We start from the raw sequence: 21999 nt of genomic DNA on the forward strand, positions 1-21999 counted from the left end.
TGGAAAGATATTACATGTTAATTAGTGAGCTTTAGTGGTGCTCGTAGGCCTTGAGCTATGAGTTTCCCTGGTTTCCTGTTTTTATGCTAAGGTAACCAGCTGCTGGCCGTAGCTTCATATTTACCATGTAGACACGAGAATACATCTTATCGAACTCTGTAAGAAAGCGATTAAGTGTATTTCCCGAAATGTCACAAAACCCCTTAGAAACAATCAACTCACAGTCAGACCGAAGCAATCTTTAAGTTTCCATTTATTACAGTTATGAACAAAGAGACAAATAAGTTATAATATTTTTATTTGTTAGAATTCTATCAGTGTTTGAACATTAATATTTAGAGAGCTAGTACAATTTTCTACTTTCATGGCTAGCCTTTGACAAACCCATAGAAACAGCTGTCTCTCTCCAAGGATCGGAACATAATACTGAAGGGGAGGTGTCGATGTTGTCTCACAAGACAGTTAGCAGTGAAAGTGTGCACCTTAAGGTTTTTCTGTTATGGTATATCATTACATATAGACTCTTTAAAAATATACTTCTGTCAAATACCTTGACAACTACTATGTACACTACAAAAATAAATTTTCATATAAATAAATTATATGGCATACATTTATCTTTGTAACTGAAAACAGCATACATCCACGCCAACCGAGACCAAAAATGGCAGTCTGGAAGAACCACTGATTTTTTTTTTTTCCTTTTAAAATCCTCTAAGAGCTATGATGAGACCTGTAGTGTAAAATGTTATATACTCTTTTTTTTCCTATTTAACATTAGTAAGCACTTTATACAGATCAAACTCCATTAATGTAAAAACATTAAACTGTAATAGTGTTTTTTTTTCAATAGACATAAAATCCCTGCATTTGTTATCCACTGGCATCACAACAATAATGAAAGAAAATACAACATATTTTATATTACAAAAATATAAATATCGCAATTGAACGTTGAAAACAAACAAACAAACAAACAAACAAACAAAAAAAACATTTCAAAAAGAATAAAATAGTTGCCAGCTATAATTCTCTCCACTACTGCCAATGTGACATTGGGAGAAAACAAAACGAAAAACAAAACAGAACAACCTATTTCATGCAAGCAGCTGACATAACATGGTGGACAGAAGAAGGAAAACTGCAAAGACTTTTTTTGGGAAGAGCTACACGTGTTCAAAAGGGAAGTGAGAGTGTAAAAGTGGGGGCATACTGAGGTGGGGAAAGGGGTGAGTGGTGGTATCTGGGTCTGGAACTGTGGTTGGTGGTGGGTTTACAGGTATGCATGCTGACATACATATAGGACGCACATGCAAATGTAAACTGGCCATTGCTGGTAGGGAGAGGGACTGGCAGTGTAAACTCTGACCCCTGAGGCTCTGGGCCGTTCCATTTGGCAGTTGAGGGGGGTACGTCCAATTAGTGTCATGGCGTGATGTTGTGGATTTTTATTAGCTGAGGTCAGTGGAGATGGCTGAAGCCAAATTGGGGCCAGTTGTATTTACTGTTATTAAAGGAGAGCTGAGACAGAGTAAGAGGATGGACTACCACACAAACATGAATGCTTATACACACAAATACACTGAGACACACATAGAGCACATTGTCAGGCCATATAGGGCTTAGCCCTGAGCAGGCTGCATGGACTAGCTTATTGGTTGGATAGAAATAAAGAACTACTTGAGGTGAGATATTCCTGTGAATGAAGTTTAAATGCAGTCAAGTGCCATGTTGAATTGGGTCGTACAGTATACGGTCTGAGCTTTAGCTTATCCATTAGACACAGCAACGTAGGGTACAGAGTTAGTGCCCCGTGTTGACCCTGTTCCAGAATCAGTAATGTGAATGTCCCTGTAATGGCAGAGTGAGTTTCTGAGGTGGGTTTACTGCTTGTACGTCAGTGTACAAGACAGAACCTGTTTTGAGCCTGCTAGGGTTAAACAATACATGACCTTTTACAGTAAAATACGACCAGAGAACAGCCTAACAGACAGTGATACAAAGCTGAGAGCAGAAACAGGTTCCAATGCAGAGGCGATGACTAAAAGAACAAAACAAAAACAAAACAAAACAAAAAAAAAACAGCTTTTAAAATTTCTTCATATCTGCTCATCTTAAATAGCACGCATAGCGTGTCAAGTTAAACAGTAATTGTTTCATAACTACCACAGGTTTGTGATAAAATTAATAGTTTAACATGCGTACCTTTATACAATAATAAACACACACACACACACCCACACACAAATGCGCACATACACATATATACCATAGCCCTGTTTGATAATTCTAACAATTTCTCTCATGTTTTAAATGAGTGTAAATGTTAGTCTGTTCTGAGGATGTATCTGATGTATAAGACAGAAAATAATGGGGCTGTTTCACATCACACAGCCCTACACACAACTACAACTTACATACACACACACACACGCATACACACGCACACACACTTATATATGTAGACAGATCACTTCTTTTGTTTAAAGAGACATTTGCATAGAGTTATAAATGTATATTATTTAAAAAAATATTTTGAGCAGCAACAGTGAATGCTGACAGGTATTTTTGTCTAGATGAAGCTTCCTAATGGCACAGTTCCACAGATGAGTGAACAGTAATCAGAGATCTATCTCTCTTTCTCTCATACACATGCGCACATTTTACACACACTCTCTCTCTCTCTCACACACACACACACACACACACACCATATAAAATGGCAGCCCCAGTCTGTTAACATGAGGAGTTGTACAGCTCCTAAAATTATAGCTACATTTTGTTCATATTTACATATGTGTACATCTTTTAAATATAGATAGAAATATCTAAAACAATAGTCCACTGGGTTACAGTAAGAATGAGCACCATGACGGCAACACTGGCGAGTTTCTTGCTGCTTAAGGCCGGGGGGCGAGGCAGGCTGGGTTATGCTGGGCTGGCCTGTGCCAGTCCGGGTCAGCTGCTTAGTAATACAGAGGAGTCCATCTTTGGCTGTTGTACTTTAGTTCTCCACACCTGTAAACAAAAAAGTACTGGATTGTCATTTATGATGAAAACAGACTTTTCTAAAAGGACAATTGTGCTACGTATGGATCTGCTAAATTAGTCAAAAGCCCACCTCAGCTTGCCCGTCTGCCACTGTTGCTCTCAGCTGCCTCAAACTCCAAATCTTGAAGCTCCATGGCCTCCACCTTGACACCTCTGGCCCCTGTGTGGGTGTCCAGTGGCACATGTGGGTCCTGGAAAGTAGGCTCAGGCTCCTCCGGCCCTGAGGGGCAGTAACTGTCTGTTGCAGTGTATCCAGGGTAAGAGGAAGTGGGAGGGCTCTGGTTGGACAAGGGGGCTGGATGGACAGCAACAGTGACGGAGGCTGACGCTGTTACTGTGGTGATGGGCTGGCAATACGGGGTGGGGTTGGGGTGGTGGTGCGGGAGGTGATGATTAGGCTGTGGGTTGTGGGAAGAGCGGGCTCTGTGGCCTGCTGAGTGTTCTCTATGGCTGTGTGAGCCATAATGGCCCCCAGCCTCAGTAGCAGTTTCAAAAGCGTCCATGCGCGGGCGGGCTGGGGGCGGGACCTGCCAGTGCAGCTGGGTCTTGGGGTCCCTGCTGCTGTTACGCTGAGTAGCCCTGGGCTGGGGCCCAGAATCACAACCCTGAGAGGAGACAGACTGTAGAGCAAGACAATAAGACATTTTGCTCTATTATGTGAGAAACAAGAAAATTAGAACATCGTACATGCACAAAAATGGGGGATATTTTCTTACCGAAGATGTGGTATAGGCTGGAGGGTCAGGCTGTCGGGCTGACCGTCTATGCCCTGATCCTGCTCTCCTTTCCTCCTCTGTCCTAGGTGCTCTGCCTCTGCTGGTCTGGAGGTGGTACTGCTGCTCCTCTGCTCGAGTTTGTCCTCTGTGTGAGGGCAGGTTGTAGTTCTGCAGCTCCTGACTGATACCAGACACTGTGGTGTTAGAGCTGTACTCTGAGTCTGATGAATCTGAAGCTGCACCAGAGGTGGTGGTGGCCGCGGTGGTGTGGTGAGGGCGGACTGAGAAATGGACCACGTGAGGAGGGGCCTCAGGCGATGGGGTGGGTAATCGGCTACGTCCATCAACTGGAGACACCTGAGAGGTGAGAAGGTGAGGAGGAAGACTTTGAATCACAAACTGAAGAAAAACAAAATTCTTGTCAACTTATTTGCATTTTCTTGTAGTTGTAATTTTGGGGATCTTACCTCTGGATAGGGCCCAAAGTAAGACAGTAATACTGGAAGAAGGACCAATCCATTGAGAACTCCAAGAACTGTTAGGATGGCCAACACTGCAAAGAAATACCTGCAACACACCACAGACACACACAAACATAGTTGAACACAGGGAATAAACTTTAATCAGAGGAATAACTTATCTAAACGCATTATGTAAGGGTGACAGACACAGCATGCAAAACAACATTTTTTCCTCTCACTTCCTCTGTGCTACAACATCAAAACATTTGCTTTAAATATAAGATATCGCGAACAAGACCACTTTGAAATAAAAAAAGTTTTCATGACTTGTTGCTCAGACCCACAGGGACGGGAAAGAAGAGAAACAGAGCAGGTGAGGAAAATACCTGTGCAAGCCACAGAGATTTAGACGTGGGGAGACATGTGCAAGATCAACCATTACACATGCCCGAAATAATACTTCCACAAAGACACCCGGCCACTCCCCAAACACACACACACGCACGCACACACACACACACACACACACACACATATGTATAAACCCCCCACGTACAGGCAGACATGCACTGTGGCTTTTAGGAGCAAAACAGAAAGGTACCTTGTGTGTTTCTAAGTCCTGCCAAAGAGCGTTAGTCTTAAAGAAGCCGCAGAGAGAAAAGAAAGAGGAAGCATAATTAGCCATAGCTGGTTAATTCAAAGGCACGGGAGGAAAGAAAAAAAAAGAAGGGGGGGGGGGGTACTCTCTCTTGGGTGTGTGGTGTATAAGCAAACATGGAGAAAACAAAGCAGTGAGGAATGCGAAGGGAGGGGGGAAGGGTAAGGGAGGGTAAAAAGGGGGGAGGAGAGGCGAGTGAGGGGAACGTTGGGGGGGGGGCACAAGAGGACAGGGGCCTCTCTCTCCTCTCCAGCTCTAAAAAAAAAAAAGAGAGAGGGAGAGGCAAACAAATGAAGTGAAGGGTATAGAATTTAAACAATTTAGTCTAGGAAGAAGAGAAGGGGACCCTCAGAGCACCACCCCTCCCTGGTCGCTCTCTCCCTCTCTTTTATTTCTTTTTCTCTCTTCTCTGCCTTGCTTCTCTCTCCCTTCTTTCCAGTTAAGCCCCTGTGAAATTCCCGGCCACTCCACAATCCCCTCCGTCTAATTAAATCTCCAATGTATCAGGTAAGACCCCCCAATCTCTCTCCCTCTCTCTCTCTCTCTCTCTCTCTCTCCAATCCAGCTCCCTTCATTAGGAAAGACTTTCTTCCTCACTTGGTTCTCCAGTGGAAGCTCTCAGGTTATCAAGGACGCATTGATGAATCATGAACCCCTTCGTCTGACTCTTGACTATGCTGTTTGTGTATGTATGTGTGTGTGTGTGTGTTAAGCGTGGGCTAACTGAGGTGTAGATGCGCTGGTATGCCATGCAGCTGGACTGCAAACTAAGCACACCTTCATAACTTATCTGTCTCTGTGTGTGTTTATATCAATAGGTGTGTGTGTGCACAGGGAGGCAGGCATTGTACAGGGGAACCACAAGTGAAGGAGAGCTGGTTCTTGTCTTCCCAGCATGGGTGGCCTCATTCATATTATTTATTTAATTTATATTAGCATTGCCTCCCATTCTCACATCCTCATCAGAGTGATGAGTAAGTGATTTTTATTCAGTGCAGGTACATCAGTGTGACATAAGGACAGGATTGCATGCTGTGATAGGCACCCGAGTGGTAGCTTTGATACAGACAGACAGACGGTCAGACAACTGATCAATTCTGGGATAAAAAAAAATCTGAATCAGATCTGAATGCAGAAGAATCTACCATGTCTTATTGTTTTTCCCTTAAATTAGTTTGCAAAGCTCAACAAAAAGTTACAAAAAGCACCAGATTAGTACTGTAAGTATACCAAGCACCCGTCAGGTAGCTTGGATTAGGGAGGAAGTACTATGAGAAGTACTAGATAAACCTATTACGATCATATGTTTGACCTGAATCATTGCTGATATAAGTATACATGATTTGACCATAGAGCTTTACCAGAGAGCAGGTCAATACACACACACACTGAAATACACTATACAGTATTTAAAGCCCACCCACCCATCCTTCACCTATTCGTATTAGATTATCAGACCCGTTTCTATAAGTGGAACTGAAATAACTGTGTCATCACTACAGTTAGCGTTTCCATACACACCAGGAGGGGTATATGCCACGTCACCACGTCACCTTTGGACCCACATATATGCACACACGTACACATGCACGCGTGCGGCCCACATACCAGGCTGAGTGCCCCGCCGGGCTGTTTAGAGTGAAAACATTCACAGGGCTGATGGGGGAAAGTCAGGGAAACATTTCTTTCAGCGCAAGCAGAAAAATACGAGCCGGGCCTGTTGTTATTGCACCGTCTTGGGCCGCAGCTTTGTTTGCTCAGACAACAGCAGAACCTTTAAATGGAGGCCCGGGACTGAGCCAGAAACCAGAGCACACCACTGGAGGTGAAGAGAGAAGGTCTATAGGCCTCCCTGTGTTTGTGTGTGTATGTGTGTCTGTTTGTAATGTGTCTCTCTGAGTGTGTATCTGTGTGTCCTCCTACTGGCAGGCACGCCATCATTGACCCCCATGATTACAAGGTCGGGGAGCAGGTTGGTGTGTGTGGGTGTGGGTGTGGGTGTGCATGCATGGGCACACGCCTGTGCACATGACAGGGTTTGTGTGCTTGCAAATCACATGGACTTCGGTTCTCCCTTTTCTTAAAGGAGCGGGTCAACCAAATTATACAGCTACCTCAGCTACTTTAAGTTACTCACCGAGCTCACTGGAAACTTCACATAAGACTCCGGGCTTGAGAATGTACACAGTAATTATTTTTCTTCCCTCGTATGGCGGCCGGTTCCTACCTTTCTGTCTGATGCTTACAAGAGCACACACACACACACACACACACAAACAAAAGGATCCACTGATGCAGAGCCCCCACAGTGTGTCTGTTTTAATTTCCACTTCTCTTGTCTTTACACAACTACCCTCTAGCCCCCCCACCCCGTTACTCCTTCCCATGCTTATAAATGTCTACCGAGGGCAGTTAAACTAGCTGAAGGAGATTACACAAGCCAGAAGACTTTCCTGGGTCTCCTCTCTCTCCCCCTCACTCTCTTTCACTTTGTTTCCCTCTCCTTCTTCATCTACTCCCACCTATAGCCCTCCTTCTGCTTATTCTCCTGACCTTCAACTCGGCATCCTTTCCCTGCTTTCCCCCTAAAAAGTCAGGCATGAGAGGAGGATTAAAGAAAAGACACAAGGGGAGAGGAGGGTGGAGAAAGATAAAGGCCTTGTTTATGATGTTTCTTGGAGAGCAGGCTCCCAGAAATCGACCAAAGAAGAAGAAAAAAAAAAACGGTATGTCACTGGTAGCTGGAAAAGGGATGAGCTTCACAGAGGGGATGTGGAAGAGAGATGTGGGTGGAAGATGAGAAAGAGATTGAGGGAGGGAATGGAAGAAGAAAGCAAAGAGCCTTCATGCATGATTGGTGTCTCAGGTAGATTCTTGTGTGACATACAGGTTGGGGCATGGTCTCAACGGTCTACTGACGCCACATAGACGCCATACGATAATCTTTGGATGTGCAGTTCTCAGTGCTTATATATTTGGCTAAACTAACGTGGCATTTTCTTATGGAGGTCTGATTTTTGTACTCACCTGACGATAAAGTCGAACTCAGAGCCAGCAAGCATTAGGACACCTAATAAGGTGGAAAAGGCTCCATCGAGCACCGGAGCAAACATGTGCTCCAATGCCAGCACTGCCCGCTTGTGACGATCCCCTATGGCAGTCAGGAACGCCTACAACACACACACACAAAACAATTTATGTCTCTTGAGAAGATCACAGAGTAAGATATGCCATTATTTTATTTCATCATTGTGTTCTTTCACTATATGTATGCCTACCAGGGCCACATGCACAGTGAACTCCACTCCAATGCCCACAGAGGCGATGAGAATGACCACAGGAACAGCACTCAGCTTGATTCCCATCAGCCCCATGAAGCCAAAGAGCTCCACGGTCATTAGAGAAAGCACTAACACCTGAAGGGGAAAGAGGAGCTTCAGTTAGAAAGAAAGATGGTTGATAAATCTATATGACAAGTGATTTAACATAATTAATCAAACACAAGACAGAACAGAGTAGTTAATTATCTCATATTTTGGAAAAGTACCCATATTTCTTGTAAGAATTTGTGCTGTATACACCTCTTTACACCGTCTTCAGAAAGATTTTATTTTTCTCAACCTCTGTGTTCGAATCTACAAGGTAATAACAATAATACTACTTTTTATCCAAAGTAGCATAAAAATTCCAATTAATACAGTACTGTAATGCACATGTGCCAGATGACGGAGATGAAAAAAACATATAGTGGATCAACTGACCATAAATGGAAACAATCCTCTGCTTTATTCTTCTATGATAAACAAACTATTATTCACTGCATGAGCTGTGTGAATTTACAGTTCACACAGACTTTGAATGTACACAAGACAGATAGGGGGCAATAACACATGGAGGATGATATGTGTGAGCGTTAAGCAGTAACCATACATGTGGGTGAAATATGTGCATCGTGGTGTGTATATGTGTGTGTGTGTAGGCTTCAGTGCAGAGTGGGACAGGAGCTGGGAGTAAATGCCATTATCAGCTGACAGGTGTCAGGTTACATGGGGCCCAAATCCTTTGAAGAGGGTTAAGGCAGGCAGGGGTAGGGAGCTGCACGTATATGTGTATGTGTATAGGTGCATATGCGATGAGCGAGCACAGAGTATGTGCATGTGTGACCACGAGGCGTTATACTGAAGTGCATCTTGGGTGATCTGATCCCGAGTGAACAGATGTACCTGTACTTTCATCTTTCAAGCCATCGTTCTTTTTCAAGTCATAATTTACTCACAGATGAGATGAAATGCCGACTGAAAACAAGGGACAAGCAAAACTAGATGACAAGTGACCGCTCTAAATACAGCTATCGTTATATCAAAAGCAAACAGGAGTTAATATTAAGTGGATTAGAAACATCTGTATGAATCTAAACAAGACATAAGGTTTAAAACATGCCACTTTCTGCGTGGCTGAGAAGCATTTCAGGGCAAATAGCTGAGAGGGTTTGAAAGGGCTTAAGGTTGAGGGTTTGACGTTGTCAGGCTGGCGGTGGTCTGGTCTTGGACAGAGCAAATGGTTAAACTTGACGCCTCTCCATAACTTGTCTTTTGATCTTCCCAGTAAAGCCTGAAGGATGAACATGAGGTTCCCCTCCTCCCCTGTTTAAGGGCTCGGGTGGCCTGGCAACTGCCTGTCGTAAAAATACAACCCACCAGAGAGAAAAACCAGAGTGCTCTGTGTATGTGTTTCTCCGTGAATTATATACCTGCATGTTTACACGTTCATACTGTACGTGTGCAAGTATATACATACCTGTGTGTGCGCTTCAAGCATGTGTCTGTGTATGTGAATGCGGGTTTGTGCGTATCCCTGGAAACCGCTCTTGCAAGAGTAGGGGGGGGAGAGAAATAATGTGGAGAGGATGGAAATAAAATCAAACTTTTTATAGGTTTAGAGTGGGAGCAAGTTGCCTGAGCAACTTTGTGTCCTCTCCCCATTTATTTCAGCAATGGTGTCTGGGAGTGTTGGACTAGACTAAACAGACTGGCCCTAGCAAAACAGCACAAGATAAACAGTGGTGACTCGGGCTACAATAACACACAGCAGCCTCTTCTCCTTTTCCGATTCTCTCCTCTCTGAGACCTTCTGGACCACACATAAAAATCAGGAAATAAAGGGAGGAGAGCAGGAAAAGGGATTTTTTTGAGAACTGAAAGTTGAGGTTTCTGCTTTTCTGTGTTAAGGAGTATGCCTGTTTATAATACAATCCATTAACCTGTCAAACCCGCAAGATATTATGCCTATAAAAAATAGGTAGGAGAGAGTGAGCGGGTACATGTGTATTTTTCTGACGGAACATCTGTTGCAGTTTCCAAATGCATGTTTGTTTTTCTGGCCATTATCAACCATGCATATGTATGGCATTGTGTTTATTGTCTGTTCGTAACACTCACTATAATGCCAGCGGTCCAAGGGTTGAGCAGGAAGAGGGCACAGACCAGAAAGGTGCAGGCAAGCACGACACTGATGGAGAGCAGAAGCCAGTGGCGCAGACTAACATACTGTTCCCAGAACAGGAAAGGGTAGCCGTTGGGGTAGGATGGTAGGCCTTGTCGGCTGTAGTTGCTGCAGATAGCCCGCACACTCTCGATGGCCTCCACAAACTGTGGCGTCTCCCGGAGCCCGTTGAGGTAGAAGGGGAACTGTGCGTATTCGATGGGCTCAGCAGCCGGGACTAGATGGAGAGACAATAAAAGGAAGGTCATTTTATTGGAAGTATAGAAGCACATAAGGTAATCCTTATTCAGCTGTAATCGCCATATCATTTTTATTAGACCCCATACAGCAATTGATGATGAGTTTGCACTTTGGGGCCTAGGAAGCCACACAGCTTTTGCAAGATGATGAAATATCAATTCAGAGAAACAAATTGCTGAGGAACATTAAGGAAGTAATCAGATAAATCAACAATGGCATCGATGACATCTGCAGATGATATTTGTCTATTCTGATTAACTAGCGTTACGTTTTGATCATTTAGTGTATCTGCAGAAATAATTTTAGACTCTTCAGCCAAACCACGAATATCAAGGCTTTCCCTCCCTAGTCCAACCATGTTCCAAGAGTAGCTACATCTGTGGGCAAGTATGTGTGTGTGTGTGTGTGTGTGTGCGTGTGTGTGGGTGAGGGGGGGTTGTGAGGTGAGGGTAGGCGGAGCAGTGTGAAACAGAGCTCCATTGACTCAAGCCCAGCCAGACTGTGGCCCAGCCTGGCTAATGAGGGCCTATCAGTTCCAGACACAGCAGAGTGTCAGAGCTAACGCTGATTCACGGTAATTACAATGTCAGAATCACCGCCATTACCACACCCTAAAGTTAGCACTGCCACATAAACCATAATATAGATGCATAAACACGCATACCTGTCTCTCACTCTGCTATGAAGTCATATTTGGTGCTGACAAAACAGTGCATTCATTCAGATTTTTCGCTGGTGGTGTAATTATCAACACATTGACGCATATGGCAGATTGAAAGATGTGCTCTGCAACACAAATCTATCGTACCATTTACCGCCGTTTTCCGTTTTTAAAAATACATGTTTTTTGGATTGTCTCGTGTTGATGTGGGAGTGTATATTCCATGGTGCCTGCAGGGTCAGACAGGAGCACTTGCTAACATGGTTTGGCCCATTATAATCTCAACTATAAATTTCCATTAGGACACCAGTTGGCTTTCAGCCAACACAGATCTGCTCCGGGGGGCTCCCGCACTGCCAAGTACTTCACGCTGCTTATCCAATCATATTCCCCCCTGTAAAGGACTTCCTGCTTGTTATCCAATTGTGCTTCCCACCCAAACCAAGTTTCTCCTTGTTATCCAATCATTTTCCTCCCCCGTGGAGCACTTCCTGCTTGTACCAAATCACAGACTAGAATCAAACAACAACACGACTGTACTTTTTTATGTGAGTTACAGTCTGTGTGTGTGGCAGGGAAATGAGAACAGGGTGTGTGTAGTGTTTGGGGTCACTGAGTTTTAATAATGTGTGTGTGTGTGTGTACATATGTGTGTGTGTGTGCGTGTGTAATGCTAGGGCCCCATGGTAGCCAGGATTATAGCATTCACCACAGGCACCATTAGAAGAACCACAGTGAGCCGTGTCTTGGTCCTCAGCCCTGCAACCTGAGCTCACACATACACAAATGCACACACACACCGCAGCGGTACAGTAAAGTCTACTACCTCACTTAAAGCTAAGAGGCAGACAAGGAGCAATAACTCAAACCACAAGAGGTAAACACTGCTCACATGTAGCAGCCGCCTTATGGAACCTTAAAAAAGTTGCAGGCGAGACCAGTGAACCCCACAAAAGTTTGGCTTAAAATTTCAGCAAGCAGTTAGTAAATGCAATTTGTTCTACCGTACCGTGTAGTAGGTATGAACATTTCAAATGAGCTTAATTTGTTGGGGCAAACGACATTATTATTGAAATTTCCTTCCCTGTGTCACAGAAAAACGCCGTTCCATTCTACCAAAAGGCATCCTGTTTTTAATTCTAGCGTATTTTGTGAACTTATGGCATGCTGACTTACTGCTGAGGCGTGTCTCGGGCATGGAGTCGGTACGGTCATGGAGCCACTCAGGAGGGTGTGGGCGAATGTTGGCCTGCGAGGCGGCATATGCCACAGGATCATTGCTGACCCAGGCGGTTAGATAGATGTAGAAAGCCCCGGGGTTGATGATGCCGTCTGCATCCACGAGCCTCTGACGTGTCAGCTACAAAATGAGAATATTAATTAATAATGGTATCATAATTAAGTATTTGGACAACTCAAAAAACTACTGTCATACACATACTTGGATGCATTTTAGAAGAGTACATTACGTCTTTCACGTTCATATTGGGCTAAGCCAAATTTTGAAATTTGAAAATGGAATAAGCAGCAAGTAGAAAAACTGCAATTAAGGATGAAAAAATTAGGCAGAGCTTGCATAGAAAATCACATTGCTGCTGTTAAGTATACATTGGACACGAAAAGGTATTGTGGAAATAGGACATGTTTAACCAAAACATTCTACAGGTGAGCTGACCACAGAAATGCTTATTTATACACATGCATGAGTGCAAGAGAACGGAGCAGCTTTCAAAATAAGAGTCAAATATTAGTCCCCCTCTCTTTCCAACCAAAGAAAAATCAACAAGTCAAACACTAGCCGCCTTTCTGAAAATTCCCGTACTTCTCATCACAGCTTCCCAGAATTATCATGCCACATTAAAACATGGAAAATGTTGAATCAGCTTCTCCCTTTACATACAGTAGATATTGGCTGGCCAACCTCAGGCCCAATGTCCTGACCACTCTGAATAAATTTATGAAGGAGGCCTTGCAGCACTTTTCTGTCAAGAAGCAGCTGCTGAAGATGAATGTGCTGCCAAGTCTTTCCAATTCCAACAGTGGGAAATGTACCAATATATTGATAGGTGTTGCAGACACTAATCAGGCATTTTGGTTACTGTACTGCTTAAGGCCTGTAGACCTTATGAACATTTTTGAAAGCTGAGTAAAATGGATCAGTAACAACATTATTAGTATTTTTTGCTGCGGTAGCACGATGGCAATGTCAGTCTTTTTTTGTCAGTAGGTTAGTCCACCACTTTGGTCAGCATTTATCTTAAGTACAGACTCACAAAGCTGAAAAAGTGATCTATTAGACTGTAGCTAGAGTCCTCATCCACCCACCCACTAGGCCCTAAGCTCTTTCAAACCCTCTCAGTGTTTCCGTTGGTTTGCCAATTGTTCCCGACTGTCATTTACTGTGAAGGCTGTGGTCAGCAGGTAGACCAAGAATGGCTGCCTCGCTCTCCCATGTGGAAGCAGAGGAGTGTAGTCTACCATTGCTACCTCCTGAGAGGTAAAACCATTACTGCACACCGCTCTGCCACTCTCCCTTCTAGGAACCATAAATCCCTCCTTCACGGAGGCAGGGAGAGTTTTGGGGGTGAAGCTGGACATGGGGTTAGGTGGAGGAAGAAAGGAGTAGGGTTTTTTTTGTGATGGGGGGTGGGGAGAGAAAAAAAAAAATGCTTGAGTTAGCGTAACAATAAAAAAATTGGCTGGAGTCCCTGAGCACGTCTGTGTGCAGTTAACCTGGTTGTTAACACTAAAGGAAATGCCACCCAGCAAATGGAGTAGAGCTATAAAAATAACACAACATCTGTACAAATGTTGCTCACACTTGCTTCTCCTGACCCCCACGGGTACCTAGAATGCCCGGCGCCACAGACCAACTCGGTCCTGAGAAGGAAAATGTTCTTGATAGCCTTAGCATGGCCTTCCTGAACACTTTAAACTTTCCACCTCCTCCAAAGCTTTATCTTTCTATTTTCAAACCACACACACACAGAAAACCAGTTTCCACGATTCCCAGACCAAGGCCATAAGGAACGAATGGTCGCCCAGCACGGAGAGAAATGTTAGTAGGGACAGATCAAAGGCAGAACACCTCTGCACAGATCCATGGAGTGGCATATCAAAATAAAACATCTAGCTTTGCAATTTGCCAGGGTTGGAAAAGATCTGGTCCTCATTTTAAGGCACAAAAAAAAAAACAGCTACTGCTGTAAGTGCACGCACAACAGACAAAAGAAGAACACACGCTCAAAACATACAAATGCACACACAGAGCTGCCTCAAAGAAACCACGTGTTTCAGCTCTCCTCATTGAAAGAGGACACAGCAGAGGAGCATGGACGGGGGGGAAAGGGGTAGGAGAGAGAGAGAGCAAGAGTGTGGTAGTGCGAGCAGGGTAGTGAAGGAGAGTTTGAAAGAGAGAGAGAGAGAGAGAGAGGGGGCAAGAAAGAGAGCCGGATTCCAGAGGATCTGGATTGAATTTAACAGCGGGATACGCAACAACTGTATGTCTTCAAGCTGTCACGGGAAGCCCAGGCAGCTCTGCTGGCGGCCCCCACGCCTCACGGCAAATACATTTCCCTCACAGGCACAGGAAGTGATGTCACGGGGCCGCACACCAGGCCTGCCTCTGCTTCCTGAAGTGCAAGTGGAAAGGATGGGCAGAGTAGTATACTGCTGCAATGGAGCTCAGCGGGTATGTCAGAGAAACAGCCAAAAACATCTAGGAGTAGCGTGGGGGGGGGGCTTTTATACTGAAGACATGCACGACTTGAGAATGCAGACTCACACACAAATTATGAACATAAATAAACACAAGACACAGTGGAGCTATATGTCAAAGATAATTATCTTCCCAAGAAAATGATCTCAAGTGTTGAAATGGACATGGCTTGTTTTTGTGTTTTGTGGGGTTTGCAGAAATCCTGGCCAAGAATGTTGTTTTTATATTTCTCCACTGCCTTATCTTCTGTTTTTGCTTTTTTCAGCCAAGAATGCAGCCATGCATCCATGTATGTTGTTTTTTGGAGATGGTACTAAACTAAAAACAGCATGCAATGCCATGCATGAAGCCGAGCAAGTTTCCTCCGCTCCAGAAACACAAACTTTCCCCTCATTTCCTTTTGCTTCTCCCTCGCTCACTTTATCAGCTGGCTGGCATCTTTCTGCTAACATAGAAGATTTGACCTTCAACCAAGATCCATTCTGGACCTCATTCTGAGACTTTACCTGCTCATTAGCTTGAATTATGGCATTACTGGGGCTTCAGTACCACAATGGAGACATGACCTCACATCAACAGCTGAACTGGAGTTTGTCAGATGATTATGATAACTACTTCTGTTATACACTCACTTTTGTTTTCCTTCTTTTTACTTCGACTGAGTTGCAATGTCATCAGCTCTTCCAATCTCTGTGTGGGCAGAACCTTTTGGAAACATAATGTCATGCACTTCTTGTGGCTCTGCCCAGCACTGGTGATGAAATCAGCATGCTTTTCTGCCACAAAAGTCATGTGCTACACTCAAAACACTGGACAGTTAAATGCTGTCGGCTCTTTGCTAAAATGGGGTGCACAGACTTCCAAACCATAGTTTGTAAATAACACAAGCAACATTTTTTCATGACACTACTTTTGCATGATGGTATGAATTAGTGAATTGAGCATAGGAAAAGAATGAGGGTCGCATCACTTTCACTAATGTTTAAATACAACAAATGAGCATTTGCAATGCATTCAGCTGTATAGTGAGCCAATCAGCTCAATTTATCATTTGTCCAAATACGCAACAAGTATGTCAGGCAACTGTTCTAAATCCACTTTATAGTGATTCCAGTTAATTGAATATTCAAGTTATTCTTTACCATGGGGCTGCAGAGTCCAGGCTAATAATAGAACCTTTGGGGACTGTCGGAGTCTTCTGCTGGCCTTCTAACTTTTCAAACTACAAACTGTGTCTGGCATCACTGACAAAGTGTCAAACTGAAAGGCCTGATGCTAAGAAGAGACATCTCACTGTCATGGCTCTGCATGCATGCAAATCTCTCTTTCTCTCTTTCTGTCTCTCTCACACACACACACACAGAGAACTACCAAGTAGGACATGGTTTAAATGAAGAGTTAATAGGTTTTTCAGAGGCAGGCTGCAGCCCCAGTGAGAGCTTTAAATTCCTGGGCTCGGTAAAGTCATCACAGAGAGAAGATGAAGACAGAGTCAGAACGAGAAAAAGACAGATAGGAAGAAACAGTTTTTTAAGTTGGGTGTGGCTTTTCCAGCCCCAATCACACACAACAAAAACACATATACATGCACCTACACTGGAACGAAACAGCTTTGCCGTTTGTACCTCTCAAATCTATCCTTAGATTGCAGTCTTTGCAATACAGCCTGCATTCAAATACAGTGTGTGTCCACTTTGTTGTATCTTTTAATCGTAGAAATAGCTTAGATCTGAGCATACCAGGTTGAAGTTGATGGGTTTGTCTCTGCGTCCTGTTTGCACCAAAAGCTTGTATGCCAAGACGCCATCATCAGAGCCGTTCCTGTAGTTGTTTAGAGTGATGCGGCCGGCTTCCCAATCCTTGTCAAAAGCCTGCTGGAGACCTGCAAGAAAAACCACAACAAGACAAACTGGTTAGATGTGAATGTTTGAAAAGGTTACATGCCCTGATTATGTTCATTCTTCCTCTGCAACACACTTACAAAAGCCCAGTTCATAAGACAGCCCAATACATAACAACCAAGCATAACACAACACTGCAACCTAACCCTAACCCTATAATAAGCCTGATTGATTTAATATGATAACTTGGTTCCATTCTCAACCACCAAGCAAGACTTCAAAAGCCTAAAATCTGCTGCTTTTGATTCAAAGCGATCATTAGAGAATATATCAGTAACATGTGTCCCCTTTTCTATACTAGTCTCTAATCCATATGTGTATCACTCCCCTCCTCTCGGCTCTCCCCCAAGGCCCATGCTGTGGTCCGTCTGTGGGAGATGTTGTTTTGGGTCTCGTTCCTTGGCCTGTCTGGCTCCAATTTGTCCCACCATTGCAGCGAATATCAGACACAGTTCTCTCTCTCTCTCACCCACACACTCTCTGTGTGGTTCCCAGCCGGCTCACACACAGACTCAGACAATGTGTTTTAACATTAGTGTCAAGTCAGCCAGTGTGATTCTTCACTGAAAATGCACCCATTCTTGGATTGGGCTGACATGTGGAAGATAATATTCGTGTTCAGTGCCAGTAATACATCCTAATGTGAATCCTGCTGTCATACAAAATAATTTAAGGTTAAAATGAAAAGGTGTGGTGTGGTGTTTGTTATATGGCATATATGTAAGATGTGCAAATGATGAATTTTACGAGCACGAGCAGCACGAGTAAAAGTTGGATAAGTCTATTAGAGTCTACTTTTCACTGCCAACATCATCTGCGACTATCTCGCCAAAGCTTCAAACATATTGAATAATGCCCTAGGCCAAGTATAAAAAATATGTCCTTCCACTTCTTCCTCCTCCATCAACCTCACTTATAGAGGACACAAGTGATTTTAATCAGGCTACTGTCAGTGTATAGTTTGCAATCCCACCTACTTCTGAACTCCTGCCCAACATCTTGTTTCCTGCAAATTCATGTCATAACACAGCCAAAAAATATGATCTCAAAACTGTTTCATGAGAGACTAAATTATTTCCATGCCTAAACTATCTTGAATGATGATGTTAAATAAAGGATTAATAAGAAAATCATCTGTGACATCAGTATTGGGGTAAAACTGAAGTGATCTAATACTGACTCTGAATCATATTGCTACATCTGATCCACTTTATTGTTGAGAATTCAAAGATTCCCAAATTCATTTTGGGTCTTATTATCTATCATGCTTAGTTTTACCTTGCAGCCAGTCCCTCAAGTAGTGAAGCCACATGCGAGGCAGCTGTCCGTTGTCCTCCTTCAGCACATAGCGAACGGTGTGGAACCTCTGGTGGAGCTGATGCAGCAGAGGTTGGTTCTGGGCATAATCAGCGTGTTGCGTCACCACATACATGTTGTAGAAGGAGAAGAACTTGAACTGGGCACCGATGAAGTCATACTCGCTGGTCTCTCTGGGCACGATGTCCGTCAACTCCAGACCATCCCTCACCTGGGTGGTCCCGTATAAACTGACTCCCAGCAGGCAGAGGAACAGCACAATCACAACCACCTGGAAACAAAAGACAGCGTTCCATCAATCAATTCATTGCAGAGAGCGACGGCAGGGCAGCTTCAGTTTGCACTAATTACTGCTTGAACCGATACAACTTTAAATTAACTGTAACACTGCTAAAAGATTAGTGACATGGTGAAAAACATAATTTTAGCTAAACTTATTTGAAAGAACAAACAAACAAACAACGCACTGTAAAATTGTTATCCAGGCACTTTGTGTGCACACAGTTTTCCCATGTGATGCTGTGCATCGATTTTTGTTTTTTAATCTCGAAATAAAGTGGTTTAGATGATCAGGCTAAAATGTTTAAATGCTTGTTTACAACTGGAGGGATTGCCTGAATGCCATTTGTTGCCTCATCAGACTTTTGTTGATACTAAGTTGCCATGACGGCCAAAAATAAGAAAATAAAGCATAGGTTATAATAAAGAATTTTCCTTTAAGTCATTAGGCAAGAAGGAATATGCATGAATCAATTTGGTAATATGGAAAAACACTTGACAGTGCAATGAAAAGACTTTATTAATGTCAAGTACAGGCCACTAGATGATTTCAGTCCTGGAAGGCTTTAAAATGACTGGCCACCCACTAGACTGAGGTCAGACTCTGTGTGTGTGTGCATGCTTCTATGTGACTCAGATAGGACATGACCACAACCTCCACCCGAGATTTCCTCGTACTATTGGCTCTGGTGACTAATCCTCTCGTTCAAATTATCACCACGGTGAGTCAGCACAAACACACTCCTACCCCGCACAGAAGCTTTCCCCCCTCTTTTCTAGAAACACCCACAAAGAACCGTATACAGGAACTAAACTCACCTTGGTAGTGGGCTGCAAAAGGAATGGAGCATAGTGCCTCTCAGCAAAAGAGGCCAGGGTCCAGCGGGAGCAAGGAGGCTCAAGGCAGCGCAGGCCTAGTGAGCCTTCACCGAACTGGGATAAAAGATCCCGTGTGGAGCTGTTGTTCTCTGGGCTTTGGCCGGTCGATGAGGCCACATCACCCTGAGGAACTGAGCTAGCACTTGGGGCAGCAGGAGGAGGTGCAGGATGATGATGGGAGAACGTGGCAGAACCTCGAGATCCCCCATTACCTAGGCTCCCACTGTTGTTGTTGTTAAGATTTCCGTGATTGCTGCTGCTGCTCCTGCTGCTCCTGCTACCACTGGCGTTGCTGCTGTAATAGTCATTGTTAGGGTTGCTCCTAGTTGGAGCTGGATTGATGGGCTGCACAGAGATCTGGGATCTGGGCTCAGCTGTGGTGTAAAAGGCCTGAGTCCGGGGGTCGTACTCTGTCCTGAGCTGCACTGTGGATTGCATGGTGATTTGGGTCTGCTGGGCAAAGCCATGGCTGCTGTAGGAGGGAGGGGGGCTGCTGTAGCTTGGGGGAGGCGTGCGATACGAGGGAGGTGGGGTGCGATAGGATGGGGGAGGGCTGTAGCGACTCCCATCTGCCCCATCCAGGTACGCATGAGGCTCGATCTGGATCACACGATTGGCACATGGGCTGATGAGATAAAGACAGTGGAAAAATGTCAGACCGAAGACTGCTATGAAAGAAAATGCATAAACAAAACTCAACATGGGATGCATAATTTATTTTGTCATAGCAATGGATTCTTATATTGAATTTTTCTGTTGACAAATTTATTTAGATCTGTTCAAAATCTTTCATCTGCCCTATGTTATTGCAAATCTTCTCTTTATCTCTACCAGCAGCATAAAAAAAATAGCACAGACCCAACAAGAGAATTTACTAGTGTGTGTGCACATCTGTATGATCACTATGCCAACAAGCGTGCCCAGACTGGCAGGCAGTCTGGCAGAGTTTAATAAAAACTGTGACAGATAAACAGAGAGTCAAACAACCAAGCTGCCAGACAGAAACAGACAACGGGTAATTAGGTTTTGACTGAGGGGAATTAAAGTAAAGATACCTTAGAGATAACTGTGTTAAAATTATTAATTGTCAGATCAGCGATCAGAGAAACACATAAAAGGAAAACTTAATGAATAGGAGAGCAATAACCTTCATCAGATATATCAGAACTTCTTAGTATATGTGTGTATAAGTGTGTGTGTGTACACACCTGTAGAAGCAGCAGAAAATGTCAAAACGTCTGTCTTCTCGTCGGTAGAGGTCCATGCTGAGGATGGCTGGAAAGATGAGCAGCACCATTGCAAAGTTAAACACCACCACCACTGCGGCCTGCAAGAAACACAGAAAATGTTATTTCATGGAAAAAGTCCCTTTTCTCAAAGAAAAATATTACGCTTCTGAGTGTTCAGCTGAATTGTGAGGGAAGAGACAGAACTAGGGATTCAAAAAGGTGGCTGCATAAGAAACAAAAACTTGACAAACTTCAAAACAAAACCTAAAAAACATCTAATCAAAGATATTTTTCAGTAAATATTCCTGCATATGCATGCATGCACAAGTTCCAAATTTGAAAAAATGACTGTGAAGAAGAATTTCTCTCTCTTAACACAATCGCTGGGAAGTCTTAAAATAATACAATCTGAATAATCTGGCATCAAGGAAAGATTGCCTTTCAACACATTTTCAATTCCTTTCAGACAAAAACACTGAGAGTGCAGAGAAAAAGCAATACGTGTGAGTGTGTGTGTGTGTGTGTGTATGTGAGTGTGTAATAGAAGCCAGTACGGTGTTGTGGTTAAGTATTTGAAGGTGGTGCACTGGAGCGGAGGGTGGGGGTTGGGGTTAGGTTGGGGCCCTGCCCAGAGTACAATCTGGATCTTGCGTAGTTGCCAGACCACTACACACACACACACACACACAGATACACATACACATACATACACACACACACACAGACAATCCCGTGTGTGTGCCAGACCACCCAAGGAGCCGGAGGCCCGCGGGGCCTGAGGTGATGAGCAGGCGCTGCGGCTGTACAGACAACACACATCCCTTACACACTCACACAAAAAAAGTGCACACACACATATCTCCTGCCAGCTTAGAAAACTGTGCAGCCTCCTACTTAAACCACACCTTAACACCAACCAGACACTCACACATCCTCGCCCTCCCTCATTCCTCAGCTCACTGCTCAGTCAACAAGAGAGAGAAATAATGTGAGAGAAAAAGAGTTGAAACCTCTGTAAGAAGAGGAGAACAATTAATTCTCAATTGGCCCACTAACGTCCAGACAGATACAGTATGACTCCACTCACACACATAGCGACCGCTAGCTGACCCCAGAGTGGGGAGATTTATCATCACATCTGTCCTCCGTGCATGAATGTGTGTGTTCCTGTGTGTGTTTTTTGTGTTGTTATCTGGACAAGATTCCTGTTTTTTTTTTTGTTGATACTGATGGAAGGAAGCGAATGAGAAACAGGAGGAAAGCGAGAGGGAGAGAGAAAGAGAGAGCAAAATCCATGAAGGGGTCTAACCGCAGGAAGTGCTTAATGGTGATAAAGAGACACACACGCAAATACTAAAACACATCTCTGCATGCACGAGTACCACTG

The 21999-nt window shown here is 43.9% G+C and overlaps 1 protein-coding gene across 1 annotated transcript in view; it reads right to left on the reverse strand.

The window, feature by feature from the left end:
* Positions 1-235: 235 nt before the first annotated feature.
* ptch1 (patched 1) overlaps positions 236-21999 on the reverse strand; it is a 48382-nt gene continuing 26618 nt past the window's right edge. Inside the window, exons 13-24 of the mRNA XM_027277898.1 lie at positions 20592-20710; positions 19324-20008; positions 18187-18496; positions 16747-16889; positions 12466-12649; positions 10325-10605; positions 8165-8302; positions 7914-8056; positions 4235-4334; positions 3768-4124; positions 3122-3671; positions 236-3018 (exon numbers count right to left, since the gene is read on the reverse strand). Of these exons, the coding sequence (XP_027133699.1) occupies positions 3123-3671; positions 3768-4124; positions 4235-4334; positions 7914-8056; positions 8165-8302; positions 10325-10605; positions 12466-12649; positions 16747-16889; positions 18187-18496; positions 19324-20008; positions 20592-20710 (3009 nt within the window). The 3' untranslated portion in view covers positions 236-3018; position 3122. The remainder of the gene's footprint in view (positions 3019-3121; positions 3672-3767; positions 4125-4234; positions 4335-7913; positions 8057-8164; positions 8303-10324; positions 10606-12465; positions 12650-16746; positions 16890-18186; positions 18497-19323; positions 20009-20591; positions 20711-21999) is intronic.

Source organism: Larimichthys crocea, chromosome III (assembly GCF_000972845.2).
Source record: "Larimichthys crocea isolate SSNF chromosome III, L_crocea_2.0, whole genome shotgun sequence".
NCBI classification, from domain to species: Eukaryota; Metazoa; Chordata; class Actinopteri; family Sciaenidae; genus Larimichthys; species Larimichthys crocea.